General features: G+C 43.6%; 1 protein-coding gene across 15 annotated transcripts in view; it reads left to right on the top strand.

Annotated features, from left to right (window-relative positions):
• The window catches only part of srcin1b (SRC kinase signaling inhibitor 1b), a 179,820-nt gene that overhangs the window by 139,071 nt on the left and 20,047 nt on the right, over positions 1 to 20,702 (top strand). For 9 of the 15 annotated variants that reach the window (XM_033611285.2, XM_078163485.1, XM_078163488.1 and 6 more), the window contains 7 exons: positions 1,499 to 1,659; positions 4,765 to 4,940; positions 5,062 to 5,192; positions 9,369 to 9,516; positions 14,365 to 14,689; positions 15,893 to 16,235; positions 16,328 to 16,470. In XM_033611285.2, coding sequence (XP_033467176.2) covers positions 1,499 to 1,659; positions 4,765 to 4,940; positions 5,062 to 5,192; positions 9,369 to 9,516; positions 14,365 to 14,689; positions 15,893 to 16,235; positions 16,328 to 16,470 — 1,427 coding nt within the window. The remainder of the gene's footprint in view (positions 1 to 1,498; positions 1,660 to 4,764; positions 4,941 to 5,061; positions 5,193 to 9,368; positions 9,517 to 14,364; positions 14,690 to 15,892; positions 16,236 to 16,327; positions 16,471 to 20,702) is intronic. The other 6 variants (XM_078163490.1, XM_078163486.1, XM_078163489.1 and 3 more) reach the window with 1 other exon arrangement.

The raw sequence follows: 20,702 nt of genomic DNA, 5'->3' as shown, positions 1-20,702 counted from the left end.
ATAGAGTAGAGAGAAAATTATATATTATATATAGTGAAAAGAATTTTAAAGCTGTTTCTAATGTGAAAGAAGGATATAATAAAAGTTGTTTTATTTATCTGTATTATTGAATTTGTGCTCATTCAGAGGTTGTGAAGGACTGAATGACTAAAACAGTTCAGTTATTCTTTTATAATGACGACTGATGAACAACAAAAGAAAATAAACAACAAGAACAAAAAAACAGAATCAGCCAAAGTGTTATTTTAAACACTGGTATCGGCCCATCGGTGCATTCCTAATTCCTTTAGATAAAGTGTTGAGTTTGAGCTGCTGTGTCTCAGATTTAAAGTATCCAAGAGCATTATCATTGGAAACATTTCATCTTATGTCAAATTAAAGATGAGCGTGAGCATTTTTAATCTGCTGTAAATTAGAATGGATTTTTCTTTGGAGTCGTTTTGTTTGTTGAACATTTATTTCTGCTGTAATTTTAGAGAATTTTCTGAGTGACTGTTTACGTCTCTATCTCTGTCCTGTTTAGATTAGAACAATCAAGGTGTATATTTAGTGTATATTTTACTCCGATAGACTCAGACTGTTTTTGTGCAGTGAAACACAGGACTTATTATTCTTAACTGGTGAGGCAGCAGAAAGTCATTTGGGTAACGACGACTGTCAGACGCTCCTCTAAAGCCGTCCTGAATTATGGTTATATATACTCAGAAACTCCCCCAGTGGCTGCAGATCTCAGGGTCAGGGTTTCTAGGACACACAGTGCAGCTGAAGTGGGAAGTTGTCACCTCGTCTGCGGAGGTGTTGGAGGGGTTGAGATGTTACTTTCAGCCAACATGTTGTTGTGTTGCTGAGTCCAGACTTTGAAGTGGCTTTAAAATGCAACTCCTCAATCCGTTATCGATTGATTGTCTTGTAGTTATTTTCCCTCTGTCTCATTTTGCATGATGCGTGTGACTCAACACCCTAATTACTGTCAGAGCGAAGCATTCATCGTCATTTCAAAGGATTATCTGAGTTGGAAACACTCATGCATTTGGGCTGTCTGGGGACTCTTATAATGAGAAACTTGGATGTAGTGGAAATGCTGTTTTTCACTGCTGATCCCGTTTGTCCCTGAAGCCTTTCCATGCTGTTCATCATTGTTAAGTCTACGTAAGACTGTAATCTCCACCCTTGACCTACAGCACAGATAGAACTTGTCCTGAATTGCTGCTGCCAAATCCTGGAACAACCAATATCCAGTCAAACAAAATTGTTTTTCTACTGGATGGATATCTGAGGTCATGAGACTGTTTGGGGATTTGTCTTCTAAAGATGGAGCTCTCTCTGATGCTCTATGAACGGTTCTTTAATTTCTCCCTCAAGCATTCATTTAAAACCTTTTGATTTGCCAACAGTGTTTTGGGACAACTTCTATTAGTGCCGCTGTGCTTTAAAGGAACCCAGAACAAAGCGCAGAGAACATCCTCTGAATTTAAATCCTGCTTTTTCCACTGGGCAGCTTTGACACCATCTGCTCCCTTGGCCCTGATGCCACCTCCACCCTCGGGGGCCAACCAGCCTGTGACGGTGTCCCGTCTGCAGATGCAGCTCCACTTACAAGGCCTGCAGCAGAACACCAACGCGCTGCGCAAACAACTGTCGCAGCTGCGCAACATGCAGGTGTGTGTGTGACTGGGACGGAAACAGCAGTTTAATTTTGTGTGTGTGCAGTGAACACCAATATACACTCAGGAGCAAATTTACAAAGATTAGATTGCAGCTACTGAAGCACCATGAATTGCACATCATTTGCTATCTGCTCCGTCTCAAGGGCCGACTCACAAAAGATATTGTGCTGGTGATGTTACAGTGCTAAAACACGCCCGTAAAGTTTTGCAGATGAGCCGTCTGGCCTTTTTTATGTCTGATTGCAATTAACAATGTGGCAGAGTTTAAATGTCGCCTCAACAGTCAGCAGAACAAAAACAGAGAGAAAAGGAAAACTGAATTTTCAGGCCTCGAGCTGCAGGTCCTGACCGATGAGGTGCAGGTTCTGACTGATGAGGTGCAGGTCCTGACCGATGAGGTGCAGGTTCTGACTGATGAGGTGCAGGTCCTGACTGATGAGGTGCAGGTCCTGACTGATGAGGTGCAGGTTCTGACTGATGAGGTGCAGGTCCTGACTGATGAGGTGCAGGTTCTGACTGATGAGGTGCAGGTCCTGACTGATGAGGTGCAGGTTCTGACTGATGAGGTGCAGGTCCTGACCGATGAGGTGCAGGTTCTGACTGATGAGGTGCAGGTCCTGACTGATGAGGTGCAGGTCCTGACGGATGAGGTGCAGGTTCTGACTGATGAGGTGCAGGTCCTGACTGATGAGGTGCAGGTTCTGACTGATGAGGTGCAGGTCCTGACTGATGAGGTGCAGGTCCTGACCGATGAGGTGCAGGTTCTGACTGATGAGGTGCAGGTTCTGACTGATGAGGTGCAGGTCCTGACCGATGAGGTGCAGGTTCTGACTGATGAGGTGCAGGTTCTGACTGATGAGGTGCAGGTCCTGACCGATGAGGTGCAGGTTCTGACTGATGAGGTGCAGGTTCTGACTGATGAGGTGCAGGTCCTGACTGATGAGGTGCAGGTTCTGACCGATGAGGTGCAGGTTCTGACTGATGAGGTGCAGGTTCTGACCGATGAGGTGCAGGTCCTGACTGATGAGGTGCAGGTTCTGACTGATGAGGTGCAGGTCCTGACTGATGAGGTGCAGGTTCTGACTGATGAGGTGCAGGTCCTGACTGATGAGGTGCAGGTCCTGACTGATGAGGTGCAGGTTCTGACTGATGAGGTGCAGGTCCTGACCGATGAGGTACAGGTTCTGACCGATGAGGTGCAGGTTCTGACCGATGAGGTGCAGGTTCTGACCGATGAGGTGCAGGTCCTGACTGATGAGGTGCAGGTTCTGACCGATGAGGTGCAGGTCCTGACTGATGAGGTGCAGGTTCTGACTGATGAGGTGCAGGTCCTGACTGATGAGGTGCAGGTTCTGACTGATGAGGTGCAGGTCCTGACCGATGAGGTACAGGTTCTGACCGATGAGGTGCAGGTTCTGACCGATGAGGTGCAGGTTCTGACCGATGAGGTGCAGGTCCTGACCGATGAGGTGCAGGTTCTGACCGATGAGGTGCAGGTTCTGACTGATGAGGTGCAGGTTCTGACTGATGAGGTGCAGGTCCTGACTGATGAGGTGCAGGTCCTGACTGATGAGGTGCAGGTTCTGACCGATGAGGTGCAGGTCCTGACTGATGAGGTGCAGGTTCTGACTGATGAGGTGCAGGTTCTGACCGATGAGGTGCAGGTTCTGACCGATGAGGTGCAGGTCCTGACTGATGAGGTGCAGGTTCTGACCGATGAGGTGCAGGTCCTGACCGATGAGGTGCAGGTTCTGACCGATGAGGTGCAGGTTCTGACCGATGAGGTGCAGAGGCATTCCTTGAAACTTCAGGCAAAAATTAAAACATGACAGAGGGAAACTATATTTGGGATTTAATATCTCAGTCTGTCAGTGCACTACAGTTCCCACCAACTCTGAAGAAGCTGATAACGTCACTGTAGCTGTGTGAGGCTGTTTTTGCAGCGAGGCTCATTCACATCAAAAGGGACAATTTTGCACCAAATGTATGAATATTACCTGATTTATGAAGAAGAAGAAGAAGAAGAAGAAGAAGAAGAGATATACTTTATTAATCCCTGAGGGGGAATTTGTTTTCACTGTAATACACACACGCCCAAAATACACACACACATGCACAAACAGGACCTACACATGTATTAAATGGAGAGATGTCAGAGTGAGGGGGCTGCCTTGGACAGGCGCCCCGAGCAGTTGGGGGTTTGGTACCTTGCTCAAGGGCACCCTGGCAGTGCCCAGGAAGTGAGCTGGCACCTCTCCAGCCACCTGTCCACGCTCCATACTTGGTCCGGACGGGGACTTTGTGGGTGCTTTAAGAATTTAAGAATTCTTTTTGACTTACTGCAGCTGCAAACGTCACACTGTCCTTTTGTGATTTCACCCCTCTGTTACCAGTTAATAGGTTGAACTTGAATTGACGCATTCTCATATTACAAACAGCTGCGACTGACTCGTACCATGACCAACTACAGTCGTCTCCAGTCCCTTGCTACTGAGCTCTCACATTAGTGATATCGTTCTGTAGCCGTGTGCTCACGTCCTGCAGGCAGCAGCGGGCTGTGCTAACGTCTGATACAGAGGCATCAGTGTTAAAATTAGACGGTTTCATAACCAGTTAAAAACTCCACTTCGTGTTTTAGTGCAGTTAGTTTTCACACCTGATGCGCACTGCACCAGAGTACACATGAACCGTGCCTGAGAAAACCTTTTCAACTGGAACTGGGCGCCAACATGGGCACCGTGCCTGTGTACAGTACACAGTGTTCACACTTGGATCTGGGCCCAGACTTTGTTTGTGTTACTAAACTAAAGTCCGTAAAGTTCCAATGCTAAATACCCCAAAGTAAAAAGGTAACACACACACACACACACACACACACACACACACACACATTTCTTCAGGACAGGGTTGACTAGCCCTTTATGTAAAGCACCTTGGGCTGTGTCTAATGTCTGAGAGGTTCTATAATATGATTGAATCAACAGCTCTCCAACTACAACTGAACATTTTAACCTTTATCGAGTCAAAGTGATTGTTGTGTTAAAAACAGTGTCAAACGACGGGCAGGTAAAACTAACCAGGTGTGTTGGTGTCCCAGCTGGAGAACCAGGACTCAGTGTTGTCCCTGCTGAGGCAGACGGAGTCCGAGCTGAGCCTCATGATGCTGGACGCCATGCGCACACAGGAGGACCCGCTCCAGAGACAGCGCCTCCTGGTGGAGGAGGAGAGACTCAAGTACCTGAACCAGGAGGAGCTGCTCATCCAGCAGCTGCAGTGAGTTCAGAGCGCCACTGGTTTATCTAACGAGCACATTAAATCAAAAGGTCATATGTCTGCTGGTGTGGAGAACACACAGGGACAGCACTGAGTCAATCTGTGACCTGCACCTCCACAGTGACCTGGAGAAGTCGGTGGAGGAGCTGCAGAGGAACTCGTCGGTGAATCACGGCCTGGTGACGGAGCAGGATGTGGAGCAGAAGAGCAAAGAGCTGAGGATGCTGGGTGAGACGCTCACTGAGCTCAAAAGTAAGTGCTGGTTTCACCTCCTGTGTGTGTTTTAGAGATTATTGAGGCGCTTTAGTCATTTTGCACGTTTGTTTCCGTCAGTGTCGGTGCTGGTACCCTTAAATTGCATCAAATTTAAGAGCAGCTGGTCTCAGAGAGTCCAACTACTGCCTGGTGTACACCCCCCCCCCCACCACCACCACCACCACCACCACCACCACCACCTCTAATCCTCTGACTGCCTGACCCTCCCTGTGTCCAAGGATATTCGTTTATTTAAACAAGTCTGGGCTTTTTAATGGTTCTTTATTATATTTTTCATTTTAATAACCACTGTATGTGAACACATGAATGATTCAGACCTGCAGCACTGGATCTGAAATAATAAACTGCTGTGAAACAACACGACCCTCATCCATTTCACATCAGCATCAGTTCTGAGCTCATTTTGGTGAAAGTAACACAAAAGTAGTGTAATAAGTAACTGATTACTCTACACAATTAGTAACTTATTACTTTCAAATGAAGGTAACTAGTTATATGTAATTTCTTACAATTTGAGAGGAACATCCCCAAAACTGAACTGAATAACGGCCAATCCCAATTCTCTTCCTTTTTTTCAAGTTTCAAGCACACTCGTCAGACAGATTCCCCTCAACGACGAAGGGGTAGTGTTGAGGGGAATTTCACCTACGAATTGAGACGCCACTTTATGCAAATTAGCGTAACAGACGTGTTCACCTACGCCACGCGCATCGTCAACATAGGCTTCTTGCACGGAGAACTCTGTAGATGTTAATGTCAGCTACATCGTGAATTAGCAATTTTCAAGCGTTCATATTCTAACTCAACGCTAACAGATAATAATGCATATGCAGAAACAACACATTCAGACATATTTTGGAAGTTTTGCATGCTTATTTGGGAAAATAGTACTTATAATTGTGCGATGGCTTTTTCATGGAGGTTGCCATCTTCCTGGAACTCACCTGGCGGGATGGTTTCACAATGTTGAGATGGGTTCGTAAGTGTGCATCGCACGGCCCTTCAAATTAAGTGGGGATTTTAAGGGTTGAAAACCACTTCCCTAAAGTTTGGGACACCTTAGCCCTTCACAGGAGCATGCAAAAACAAAGGCTAGGGCCAATTTTGAGGGGAAGTGTGAGTTTTGGGACGGAGCCTAAGTCTTCACCCAGCAGTTGAGAAACAAAACACTGGAACTTTATGTAGGTCTTTAGGAGCTGCAGTGTTTATTCGTGTCAAACTGAAACCTAAATCCATGCATTTACTACGACTTCATAACTTTACTGCTAAATTCCTCTGTGCTCCGATCACTAACACCTTCCTGCTCCGAGCACATCTCTCTTTCTCGTCTCTCTTGCTGACCCACATACACACTGTGCACTGAGCTCAGCAGGGTGGAGGTGTGGAAAGATGACGAGAGTCTCTCTTCATCTTCTCCATCCTTCAGTCTTTTCTCTGCCACATCTGTTGACCCCATATTTTCAAAAACAAACACTGTGTGACTTGTGTCATAAAACTGTATGGTTGTGTAGCCTTGCACATTTTTAAGTGTGTATATAGAAATCCTGGAGCTTTGTCTTTGTGAGTCTACGACATATACCTGTGTATCACGTACACTTCAGCAGTGGTGGTTCTGAAGTACTCAACGTCCAGTCTCTGAAAAGCTTGCCAAATCAGATCATGTTTTTTTGTAGGTGTTTCTCGCGGTCTTGGTGTCTTAATGTGGAATTTTAGAGGTTTTTTTGATCATTTGTATCAGTTCTCAATTGTGTGAAAGTTTTGTCCCCATGTCCATAGTTCCTGGTGGCTGGCCTGTAGTTTTAAGTACCGGGGACCAGTTACACAAAACATCTGAAGTTTTCTCCCTAAGTATGACACTTAAGACTTAGGGCCTAATCTAATACCCACACTTCCCCTAGAAATACCCACTTGCACTTGGTTGTGTGTGTTCATGTTTAGGCTTGTGGTGTCCCAAAACATAAGTGAGGTAGTGGAAGAGGTTTCCAACACTTAAAACCCGCCCTAGATTCCAAGGGAGCCCCGACCCACACTTCCAACAAAATGGAAGATGAAACACCTTGTGAAGCCAGCAACTTCAGCAAGTTTTGGAAAACAGTTTGTTACTGTACGATCAGAATGTAGGCGATACAAACAACAGATGGCTGGACTAACATAAACTCATCAGCAACTCAGTTGAACACTGCGTCACAATATTTAAACAAATCGACTTACCCGAACAACATTTATTATGCTGATCTGTTCTGTACGACATCTATTGCACGTCTGTCCGTCCTGGAAGAGGGATCCCTCCTCAGTTGCTCTTCCTGAGCTTTCTACCGTTTTTTTTCCCTGTTAAAGGGTTTTTTTGGGGAGTTTTTCCTGATCAGCTGTGAGGGTCATAAGGACAGAGGGATGTCGTATGCTGTAAAGCCCTGTGAGGCAAATTGTGATTTGTGATATTGGGCTTTATAAATAAAATTGATTGATTGATTGATTGACAAAATCGATCAGAACTGGAAGACATCGTCGGCGCCTCCTGTTTTCAGCATTTCTTCTCCGTTGATTCATCAGACGGAGAAGAATAAACAGAGCACACGCCACAACACAAGCGCTGGAGCCGCCATTTTCAAACCTGAATGACTATCGCTATCTTGCATCGCTACTACGCGTGACGTATGCCTGCACGTGGGCCACGCCAATTTGCATGAAGTGGTGTCTCGTTTCTTAGGGAAAGATCTCTACTCTAATATTTGATTTGTGATATTGGGCTTTATAAATAAAATTGATTGATTGATTGATAGATAATATTTCTCACTTCCCTCATCAAGGGTTATCTCATAAACGAGGGCACTCAGTACCAAGTGGAAGATTTAAGGGGTAGAAATGGGATTGGGCCTTAGCTGAGGGACTTACACAGTTGACTCAGGAAAATGTGAACTAATTTACTGCGTTGAAAGTTTTTTTTTACAGCAGTACAAGTTTCCATGGAGATTGTTTGTTTGCTTGGACTCATGATTGTGACGCCTGTTATTGTCTCACTAAGTTGGCCCGTAGTTAGATGGTAAAAAGAAGACAAGAAAAACTTATTGGTCAGAGGAGGAAAAGATTAAACCTCTAGAGGAATTAAATCGCAGAAAGCACAAACTGCAAAGTACATTTGATCCCAAATACCAGAAAACAGAAAATGACTGAAGGAAGAAGCAACGAAAATTTATTCAGCCAAATCTATGGTTCAAAATCAAAAGCGTAGTCACAGAAACTCTTCTCAGGGTGTGTTAGTGTTTTTATTATCACCATAAACTCAGTCATATTGAAGTTAAGTTAGAGTCAGGGTACCTTAAGTGTTTTGTTTAGTGGTCGAGGGATTCCTTAAGTATAAGACCACGACAAGAAGAAAACCATGAATACTTAAGTGAATACTTTAAGGAAAACCCTAAGGAGAAAATGTTTAAACCTTTGGATTTTATTATGGGGAAACCTTAACTAGGACTTAAAGGAAAATCTTAATTTAAGGTGTTTTGTGCGGCTGGCTCCAGGTTTGTCTAGTCTGTAAAATTGATGTTATACAAAGTCCCAGATGAATATTTATGAGGCTTCTTGATATTCATGAAGTTTCAGGTTTGGCCTCTTGTCCTGCAGCTCTGACCTGTGTACTTCCTCTCTCCGTCTTGAATATTAATGAGCACTTCCTTTTGAAGCTCCAGGGGGCCTCGTTATGATAATGTGTGCTGACCACTCCCAGTTGTCCGACACTGTGCTTTGATGCTGCGTTTGAGTGGCAGTTGGACGGTTTCTCAGGACAGCAGAGCGTCCAGCGTTTGAGAAACTGGCTGTGAAGTGTCCACACACACACACACACCCACAGACCAACACTGTGGTGTGTTTTTCTTACGTCTAGCATGCCCTTCTCTCTGACTTGGCCGACCTCCACTGAATCCTCCTTCTGGATATGACAGGAAAATCCAGCAGCTTTGAATAGCTGCGACAGAAACAGCATCGTGTCTTCCCCTCTGTAATCTCCCCCCGCCTCCATTCTCCCACACATCATTATCTCAACACATCCTTGTGACAATGCCGCTCTCTCCTCTTCATCCATCTGTCTTTCCCTCGCTGTCGTCTCCTCCTCCTCATCCCTTCTCTCTCTCTCTCTGTCTCTCTGTGCCCCCCGTGCAGACCAGTTCCCCAGCCTGCAGAGTAAGATGCGGGTGGTGCTGAGGGTGGAGGTGGAGGCTGTTAAGTTCCTGAAAGAGGAGCCTCACCGCCTGGACGCTCTGCTGAAGCGCTGCAACACTATGACCGATGCACTCAGCACGCTCCGCAGGTACAGATACTGTCTTAATAAACCAGGTCAACCTGCAAACATTGTTTTTTCTCTTCTTGATGTTTTATGGAGTTTGTGTTTATATTTCTTAGCCTGCTGTAAGACTCAAACCTGACTCTGACGTTTTTTTTATATCCATGTCATACTTGAGTTTTGGTTCAGCACAACCTGATTCCTCACTTTGAGAAATATAAACATGTTTTTATTTATTTTTTATTTGCTTGCCCATTAAAAAGTACAATTATTTTAAAAGATACAAAAAACACAGACACACGTGTACGACGGCACTTTTTCCGACATATACTCAGATGAACATGGATTTAAAGCTGAAATAGACAGAAATCTGAAAAAGGAATAAAAAAGTCAGAATTTGAAAATCCCCCCTCCTCCTGCAGCTCTCCCTTTCCCGTCCTAAGCCCCTCCCACCAGACGACCACGGTCATATGCACATGTTTCATACAGTAACCCAGTGTCTCCTGTATAGTGATTTATTTAATCTTATGTCATTGTTTCACACGGTGTATTAACTCACTGTCCCCCTCATTGCCCTGATCTCTCTCTGTGTTTACCTGTTTATGGGCAAGAATTAGCAAGCTAACGTTAGCCACCTCCTCCTCGCTCCCCGCCACTGTGAACTGCCTCCCTGTGAAGAAAGCGGGCAGCAGCTCTGGAGATGGACTTTTTCTCAGTGGCTGAAGCAGCTTAAATTCAGCCAGCATAAACCCTCCAGCGCTGGGTGTCATAGCAGGCTGGTGGCCAGCAGCAGCGCTGTCTCTTATTTGTGTAACTGCAGCAACAGAAAGTTTCCTGAGGGAAGTGGCGGCTGTCTGGTCTTCTGTAGCTGGGGTTTGCGCTGTCTGGTCTGGGCTGCTGCAGTTGCTGACTGGGGATCCGTCCACAGAGCTGCTGCCCACACTCCCTCCGGTGATTCACAGCGGCGGGAAGAGGGGAGGACAGACGGTGAGGTGGCTAATGTTAGCTTGCCAACTACTCCCAGCAACGAAGGCTTTAGTGGCGGGGAGTGAGGTGGAGAACACACTGTGATTTGGGGCTCTAGCTAACTAGGCTACATAAATGTGAACTTGAATCTGCAGCTGTTAGCCTTTGGCTCCAGTTAGCAAAAGGCTAAACTATCAGCAACATTTTCTCTCCATCTTTGAAACACTTTGCAGATATTGACACATTTTATTTTTTAACTCTCTCACTGTTTTTGGGTTGCTTTGCAGTGTAGGCAGTTGTTGCCAATTCTGGAATAGCAACTTTGTCCGCAGGATTCTCCAACATTGAATCAGACTTTCACTAAATGAACATGCACAAGCATCTGCATCTGTAGGACAGCCAATAGGAACGCCCTCTCTCTGAAATGTCAGTGGCTGAAGCGGCTCAAATTCGGCCAGCACAACCCCCCAGTGTTGGGTGTCACAGCAGGCTGGTGGCCAGCAGCAGTGCCAGGTCCAACCTGTGTAACTGCAGCAACAGAAAGTTTGTGTCTGGCAGGGAGTCATGGTGGTCCGACTCTTTGGAGCTGGGGTTTGCACTGGCTGGATTTGGGCTGCTTTCTGCAGTCGCTGACTGGGAATCCATCTCTGGAGCTGCTGCCCACGCTCCTCCCAGTGAGGTGGTCTGTAGCGGCGGGGAGTGAGGCGGAGGACACACTGTGATTCAAGGCTCTAGCTAATGTTAGCTACTGCAGCTGTGAGCATTTTGCTTCAGTTAACAGAAAGCTAAACTATTAGCAACATTTTCTCTCATCTCTGAAACAATTTGCGGATATTGACATGTTTTATTTTGTCTATTGTCAGACTCTCTATTTGTTAAGCCCGTCTTCCTTTTTTGGGTTGCTTTGCAGTCTACGTAGTTGTTGCCAGTTCTGGAAAAGCAACTTTCTCTGCAGGATTCTCCAACATTGAATCAGACTTTCACTGAAGGGACGTGCACAAGCATCTGCATCTGTAGAACAGCCAATAGGAACGCCCTCTCTCTGAAATGACCTTTGATTGGCCAAAGTCTCATGTCACAGGCTAGATTTTCTAAAGCCTGAAAACAGAGACAAGAGGAGGTGCAGAAGTCTGGTGTTCTCTCAGATCACTTCAGTTTCAATATTCTCAGAGTTTATTGTGGGATGTTTGCCCAGTGACACCGAGCTAAAACTGCCTACCCTTTAAAGTAATCAAAAGCAGGAGAAGTTGGAAGCTAAAAGTGAATGCAAAGACCTCTTAAAAAAATCAATGCAAGATAAACATAATTACATGAAAGAATAATAATAAAGGATAAATGTGTTTTAATATGATTCTGTCATTTAAAAGAAAAATATCCACATTTAAAATTTGTCTAAAAATTGATATTTGAACTGAGATAAAACTCTTTTTATCCTGGCAGAACAGACCTTACGAAGAACTCCTGAGGATGAGTTAAACATTGAAGACATTTATAACAGAAGTCTCCTCTCCTGCTGATTCGTTTTGTGTTTCTATGAATGATGAAAAACGATTTCTGACGTACAAACGAAGCATCAAATAATGCTGCAGGAAAAATGTGCTGTGTGAATACTGAGAGATACATCAGAGGAGGTTTAGTGAGAGCGTCACTCTCCATTACCGTGTTAACAATTGCTGATGCCGTTGATAGTGAGATGTTCTGGTCAGAGCGAGTTCATCAGACAGCATCCGAGATGAGGTGATCGTTTCATCAAAGCACGTTGTTAACAAGGTTGTTGAGAATTCTCCTCTGTGTCGGCCGCTGTATCTTTGCAAATGTTTTATTCTAGTGCTGATACCTTCCCAGAGCTTCAGCGCTGATATCAGAACCAGTGCAACAAAAGCCTTTTTTTAATCCAGCGAACACTCGCATTGGTTCAATATCTGAACACAAGCAGCTCAGCCTGAATAAACTGGAGTCTAAATCAGGAACTATCTGATAGAAGAATCAGTAAACAGGATTACAAATGGACTAAATATTTAAAGCAGGCTTTGAGAACACACACAGCGAGGCGCAGAGCCTCAGTACAAGATCATCAAATTAACAAACGTCACACCTAACTTTCCCTCGTCCAGGTGCTGTCTGTTGCATACACATCCCAAGAAGCAAGTTTGTTTCTACAGTATACTACAGTACAGTGCTGGATCGAGCATATTTGGCGCCCTAGGCAAGCCCATGATGGAGGCAAGAAAGCTGAAAACATTTGGTTTTACTGGAGGAGACTCCACTTTTTAATTTTGATGTCCTTGTGGCATTTGACAGTTTTAAGGTTTTAACTCAGCCCTGCTGAATATTCTGTTATTCAGTGCAAAATGTGAAGTGATCGACAATGACTGCAAACAAAGCTGCAAACTCATTGAATAAAATCATGTTCTGATGAAATAAATCAGGTAATATTCTTTAATTCTTTGTATACTCTGTATAATCATGTCTCATAATGTACCTGCCTGTTGATGAAGCACTTCGGTATAAGGACTGCTAATTTGTCAGGCATTTAAAAGGCAGCTCATGTGTACTTAAAGGTTCAGTGTCTCTGGGCCTGTTTATACGGTTCCATATATTTCTGAAAACGGTATTTATCTTTGCGCTTGCACCCATCATTTACACGTAACCAGCGTTTTTCTCGACAAAAGCAGAGATTTTCAAAAACGGCTTCCAAAGTGAAAGTTTTTAAAAATATCCATTTCTGTGGAGACGTGTAAACAGGATAGAAGACGATGGCGTTACAACCCAGTTTGCACATGCCCATTAGGTGCCTGGTAACCACAACAACAATGATGGATATATGCCGGGTTGTCTACGTTTTGTTAGCACTTTTGGGACGACTTACGAGCTTAAAAATGAATGAAATTAATGATGTGAATGCTGTGTCCAATATTAGTAAGGGCACAGCAGCTAACTATGCTACATAAGGTTAAAATGTAGTTTATCATTGTTTTTAAGAGGAAAACAAATCACTGTGCATACGCAGAACGTCTTTCTATGGTGTTTGATGTATGGTGTATCGCCACCTACAGCCTGGCGTGCTAACTGCAGCAAAAAGCTGACATTTTTGTATTTTCGTGTAAACAGGGATATCGTTTTCACAACCGATCGTGTAAACCCGGAATTTTTTTTATACGGGATAGATAAAAATCTGTTTTTATTTGTATCGGTATCCGTGTAAACAAGGCCTAAGATTTAGGCGGATTTAGTGGCATCTAGTGGTGAGGATTGCAGATTGCAACCAGCTGAAACTTCTCCCAGTTAGAATTCCTTCAGTGTTCAGTGTTCAGGAGGTTTTTACAGAGAGCTGAATTATCCTCAGAGGTCTCTTCGTCTTTAAAACAAACAGACCAGCTGTTTTTCTGTCGTTTTTCTGCCTGAAAGCGTGAATGTCTCCATCTAGAGTCAGTGTCAGGTTTGTCCCTTCTGGGCTACTGTTGAAACATGACGGTGCAATATGGTGATCTCCGCAGATGAGGACCCACTCCGTATGTAGCTATATACATTACATCACTTTACTGTAAAACAGCCTTTAAAATGGAAATGACAACACTTAATGTGTAAACTGAGTGTTTTATTTCTTGTAGTCTGCTTCTTTAACAAAGTTCAGGACTTCATTAATCCCACACGGTGGAAACTAACACGTTACAGCAGCTCAAGAGTCAGAAGCAAGATGAAAAAAGCAAAATAAAGTGACTGAGTGGTAAAATAGGATACAAATAATACAAATAAGATAACATGAAAAAACAGAATCTCCGTACACCTTTAACGTATACCTCACTGTATGTCCGTGACTGATGGTTGCACAGGATGACTGAGCATGTGTGGAGTATGTTGACTGTAAAGATACAGAAATACAGCCATGTTGTCCTCTGTGTGTTGTAGTCTCTTGTGTTCCTCCTGTATCTACAGACAAGTGACAGAGGGAGTGTGGAAGGGCCCTGAAGACCTCTCCAGCCAATCACAGAAGAGATCGGAGGACATGAGTCGCAGCTCTGACCTGGATATCCTCAACAGTCCTCCTCTCAGCCTCACTGACCTGAGCACCAGCGCCGGCCTGGCCAACTGGATGCCCGTGCCCGCCGGCGACGCAGACACCTCGGGCCCCGAGCAGGACATCCAGCCCTCGATGACCTTCAGAAACCGGGTCCTCGACGAGCTGCCGAGTCGACGTCCTGCTGATAAGTCTGTGTCGGCTGAAGTCAGACTGGTAATCACATGTTGACTGTTTGTGTTTGTCTTCATTCTCAGATCGTTCTTCTGTTGATCGTCTAACACTGCTCGTTATTCAGCGCTGTAAATACGTTGGGATTAGCCAGCTGGCCAAATGTCCATTTACATCTGAAATCACATCTGAAGGTGCTTAAACGTCTTATTTAGACTCTGTGCGCACAGCAGCTGCAGCAAGTGGGTTATAAACCCATTCATCAATGTAACATTAGAAAACACACTGCGTCAATGTGTCTTAATTATGTTTCACCAGCTTGGCCCACATGTCGTTTGTGTGTTTCTGTGGAGGATGAAAAATAACTTAGGCATCATCAAATAAATCAGTGTATGAATAAATACAGGAATAAACTAATACAGATATAATAAAGGATTAAATAATCAATAAATAATTGATAAACACAGGGATAAACATAAGTCAGTTAATTAAGTAAAGAATAAAAAATGAATATACAAATAAAGATTGATATAAATAAATAAATAAATAAATAAATACTGAAATAAATACATAAATAAAAAGCAAATAAATGTAAAAATAGATACAGGGATAAATTAATAAATGTGCAAATAAATATAAAAATAAACAAATAGTGAAATAAATAAATAAATAAATGTATAACAATGAATATAAAGATAGATGCAGGAATAATTAAAACAATTGCAGAATAAATAAATGCATTCATTAATAAATGCATTCATTAATAAATGTGTAAATTAATACAAAATAAATAAATACAGGGACAAATAAAAAATAAATAAAAGAATGATTAATTCTGAAAAATAAATAAAATAAAATCAATATAACTAATTAAATAAATAAGATAAATAAACGCTGCAATAAATATGGAGGTAAACAGATAAAGTCATTAATAAATAAATAAATACATAGCTCATAATTACACAGCACATAAATAAATAGACATCTTTCATTTTATTTTTAGATTTTTCTCCAATTATTTATTTCTGTATTTCTTTGTCTGTATGTTAATGATTTTGGAGGCCCTCTGCATTTATTTATTTATAAATGCATTTATTTATTTCAGTACCTGATTTTTTAATGTATTTATTCATTTATTTGTTCCTGTATTTATTTGTTTATACATTTATTTATTGATTGATACTTGTGTCATTTTTCGTCCTTCATATGTTGCAGCTCATCATTTGTCTGTGTTTGTATATGTGTCAGGCGGCAGAGCGGGACTGGGAGGAGAAGCGTGCCAGCTTGACCCAGTTCAGTGCCCAGGACATCAATCGCCTGCTGGAAGAGACCCAGGCCGAGCTGATGAAGGCCATCCCGGACCTCGACTTCGCTGCCAGGCACATCAACAAGCCCGCAGTGCCCCCCAAGCCCCAGATCACCATCCCAATAACCTCCACCACAGCGACTTCTCCTGCGGCGGGGACCACTGGGACCACAGCCACCACCACGTCAACCACCACACCCAGCGGGGACCAGCAGCCTGGCAAAGTGCAGCTGGCTGCCCAGAAGCTGAACAGCATGGAGGGGGCTGGTTCACATCGAGGGTCGGGTGGGTTGTTGTGTGTTTGTGTTGTAATAAAGCCGTGATGAGGAAAACTTTTACAAATGATTTATGTTGTTTGTGTCGTCCTCTGTTCACAGTGGATCTCAATGTGGCCAGGTATCGCACAGAGAAACCCTCCAAGTCTCCGCCCCCACCTCCACCTCGCAGAAGCTTCCCGTCTGCACACGGCCTCACCACCAACCGCACCGGAGAGGTCATCGTCACCAACAAGAACATGAAGGTGAGACACTTTCAGAACCGATTTTGGGAGCAGGTGAGTTCAGCGGTTGCATCTATTTACTATCAGTCTGATGTTTCCTGCCATCACCTGCACCACCTTATGAGGACTGACAGTGCTGTGCACGAGGCATGTGCTTATGAATGAGCTCATATTTTATGAGATGAGATGTTTTGTGTGCAGAAATCATAACTCAGGAAAAAGTACATTTCTCTGGAGCTGCTTCATAGACAGTGAGCGGGAGACTGATTTTATGAACACACAGAATGTTTGTTTTCTGTTTTTACACACAAACAAGCTTCATTCTGTTGTTTCTCAGCTCTGAAACAGAAAACGTTCCCCTGGCTGCTGTCACTGTCACCTAGGACCAGTGTTTGGCAAGTTACTCTCAAAATGTAATATATTACATGTTACAAGTTACCTTCATTTGAAAGTAATGCGTTACTTTACAATACTACTCTCTGTGTAGAGTAATCTGTTACTTATTGCACTACTTTTGTGTTACTTTCACCAAAATGACCTCAGAGGAACTGATATTGATTTTAAATGGATGAAGGTTGTGTTGTTTCACAGCAGGTAATCAGGTCTGACCCGTTCATGTGTTCATATACAGTGGTTACACCTATATATTAAAGGGATAGTGCACCCAAAAATGTAAATTCAGCCATTATCTACTCACCCATATGTCGAGGGAGGCTCAGGTGAAGTTTTAGAGTCCTCACATCACTTGCAGAGATCCAAGGGGAGAGGAGGTAGCAACACAACTCCACCTAATGGAGGCTGACGGCGCCCCAGATTCAAACGTCCAAAAACACATCATTGAAACCACAAAATATCCACAAAATATCCTGTGCTAACCTCAAATGTTGAGGTTAGCACAGGAAACAGAATGGCGTGTGATTAAGTCACTGTGACAAACACAAATCAGAGCTGGAAGACCCACCTGCTGGTTCCCAGTGTGTCGGTCAGCTACAGCAGCTCCACAGAGAGAGTTGTGTATAAGAGCAGAACTGTGTGTAGACATCGCTCTGTGATTGTAGGAGATGTGAATGTAAACACATCCAACATATACTGACATCACCCAGATGTGCCGATCACCAAGATGAGGACAAAACAAACTGGAGGTCAGCTCCTGATCCCTGCTGCTTTCAGGCAGCTTCAGGACGCAACAGCAGAACAGGACACGTTGGAGACGTTACAGGTGTATTAATGGAAACACAGTGAACATTAACCACACACAGTGTGGCATCACCCAGATGTGCAGATCACCAGCACCCTTCTATGATGTAGCGTATAATGACATGCTGATACACAGCAACCTGTGGGGGATATTTCTTTCTGTTGGTGCACTGATTAGTTTAGTTTATTAAATTTATTTGTAACAGGGACAGTGCACAAAGTACATTAATCTCACAAAGAAAAAGATGTTTTGTACCAGATTTAGCTTCTAGCTACTTTCCATCTGTAGTCCCTGGGCAGGAGAACAAAGACAGCAAAACACAGGACAAAACCCATCATCATCATCATCGACCCACACACACACGCGCGCGCGCACACACACACACACACACACACACACACACTCAGTCACAGTAGCACGCTAAGTAAAGACAAGACAGTATACAAATATTAAGACATGGAGCACACGTGTCCAGTCGCAAAAACAGTCAAAAATGTAAAATGAATGCTGACCAGACTGATCACTTAAAATCCATTTTTTAGCTTCACGAGAGAAAACATGGAAGTCCATGCAGGTTTTGAGATTGACAGGAAGCTTATTCCATTCTTTAATGGCTTTAGAAGAAAAAGCAGATTGTGCAAAGGCAGAGCCTCGTTTAGGAACGCTACAATCTCCCCCTGAAGCAGACCTGGAGGTTCTGCTAGTTTGCTCAGAGCGGAGCTGAACAAAGCTCTTCAGTGGTGGAGGAGCAGCATTATAGATTATTTTATGCACTAAACAAACATCAGAGTACCGAATTAAATTATCAAAACTTAACATTTTATACTTAACAAGAATTTCACAATGGTGATACTGTCTTGATTTCCTATCCAGGACTTTCAAGGCTTGTTTATGAAGTGAGCTTATTGGTTTTAAGACGGTCTTGTTTACTTGAGACCAACATGATATGCAATAATGAAAATAAAATAAAATCATAGCATTCAAAAATGTCACAGAGGCTTCGACTGTTAACGAGTTCCTGATATGTCCAAAGTTAGCTATGTTATATTTCAATACATGGCACAAATTTTTAATATGCCTTCTGAATGTAAGAGTGGGATCTAAAGTGACACCCAGGTAGCAGATCAGTGTGGATCAGTGGCGGCTGCTGGTCTTTCAAACAGGGGAAGCTCACTTTAAGTTTACATCATAAAATGTGTCATACTGCAGCGAGGCAGTAACTTACAAAAGGAACATTTAACTGAAGCCGTTTATCAACCACACTCAGGCCATAGAACCACAGCAACACACACCTCAAAGATTTTCAGATGGGTGTGAAAATGAGCGATATCGCTTATGGAAATAAGGAACTCCGGACGGCACTCTGTCAGAAGACTCCACTCGCAAATATCCGCATGGGACTGAGCTTGAAATGCAAAGCACTGTCAATCACAAAGGGGTTCAGCCTTTTAGAAACTTCCTCCAATCATCATGCACGCACTGAGCGTTTTCTCCCGTCTACCGCTCCATCAGGTCCCAGGGAAGCTGAGCCTCCCTGGAAGTGACGATCTTGTCGCATTTATCCAATGACCGTCTCGCTTTGCTGCAACCTGCTCAGCGCTGTCTCATAGGAATGCTTGGAGGCTCCGCGTCCACCATGCTGACACGAGAATGTATGACAGGGAGGTCGCGTTTGAAAACTGGTGATAAACAGCTGACGTTTGAACATCGTAGTCGTGATGTGAAACACATCCTAGTGCACGTTTAATGCAACGTAAATTCTTATTTTAATGTAAATTCAGTAGTGAATATTTGACCATTTCTTCTATGAAATTTTAGGGGAAGTTCAGCCTCCCTTGTTGTCTCAGAGCAATCGGCCCTGGTGTGGATAAACATAAAATGAAAACAATAGTTTATGTCGGGTGGCAACGCATGACGTGACACTGTAAATGTAATAATATTACCTGTAAACCTGTTGGTAACATGTTGTATCACCTCGTTACTGCTAAATCGTTCTATAGTGCTGTATTGATCTAGAACATTTTTCACCACTCACTGTCTGTGGAGCAGCTCCAGACTTTGCACCCTATGACATCACAGATTTGAGTTCTAGCACTGAGTTGAGTTATGCATGTTTCCTAATGGGCGTAATTCCCCTTTATGGTTGAAGTAAAGCTGTTCCCTGCTGATCTACAGTGTTAGTTAGGGTACTGTTGATAAAGCTGTGTTTGCTCCTGGAGTGACAGCTATCATTAAAACACTGACCTGGTTTGTATCTTGTGAGCGAGTGAACCGCGGAGCCTCTGAATAAACACACAACAGATTGAATTAATGATGTGACAGTGAGCGCGGCGCTGCTTTGAGTTTCACTAACAGCAGCTCTGCGTCTAATTTTAGTGAGATATTTGAGGGGAAACACACCTCCATGGTGCTGCTGTCAGTTAGAAGCTTCAGTGTTTGTTAATGCTGATAAATCTAAATCTCGAGCAGACCGTCCTGCAGGAGCTGATCCAAAATATTATCAGAAGCCACTTTAAGAAGCTGCGGCGCATGCATGTTCTTTAAGCCCTGGATACTTTGAGTCAGGGGAGCCTCTAGCTGTCTGAGATCTGCAGCTTCACCTGGAAATACAGTCTCAGTGGTCTTGTGTGTAGAGACACAGAAACATGTTGGACTCTGACCCACATACTAAGAAAGCTGCTCTCACATGTCGTGTTGGCTGGAGGCAGGTTTATGTTTTGGTTCTGCTGCTGCTGCAAAGCCTCCCTGATCCACCAGCTCACCCTCTGTGGAGACACTTGCTGAGTCCAACTCACTTTTGTCTCCAGAACAGTCTGAATCCTTCAAAGTGTTCATTCAACAAGGTGCTGAAACCTTCCTCAGCGACCTTGACCATCAAATGTCAAGTGGTTCCTTATTAGATTAGATTTTTTTCAGTGCGGTTCATTCACAGTAAAGGTCAGTGTGAGGTCTGTGAGATGTGTTGAATAGTTTCCATGGTGCAGGGAGGCCTCTGTCAGAGATGAATCACACTCAGAATCAGTTCAGAGATTTTCTTGGTTTTATTTTGGGGTTG

Source organism: Epinephelus lanceolatus, chromosome 21 (assembly GCF_041903045.1).
Source record: "Epinephelus lanceolatus isolate andai-2023 chromosome 21, ASM4190304v1, whole genome shotgun sequence".
NCBI classification, from domain to species: Eukaryota; Metazoa; Chordata; class Actinopteri; order Perciformes; family Serranidae; genus Epinephelus; species Epinephelus lanceolatus.
The sequence above is the reverse complement of the archived record's forward strand: the minus strand, read 5'-3'. Positions and strand labels throughout refer to the sequence as shown.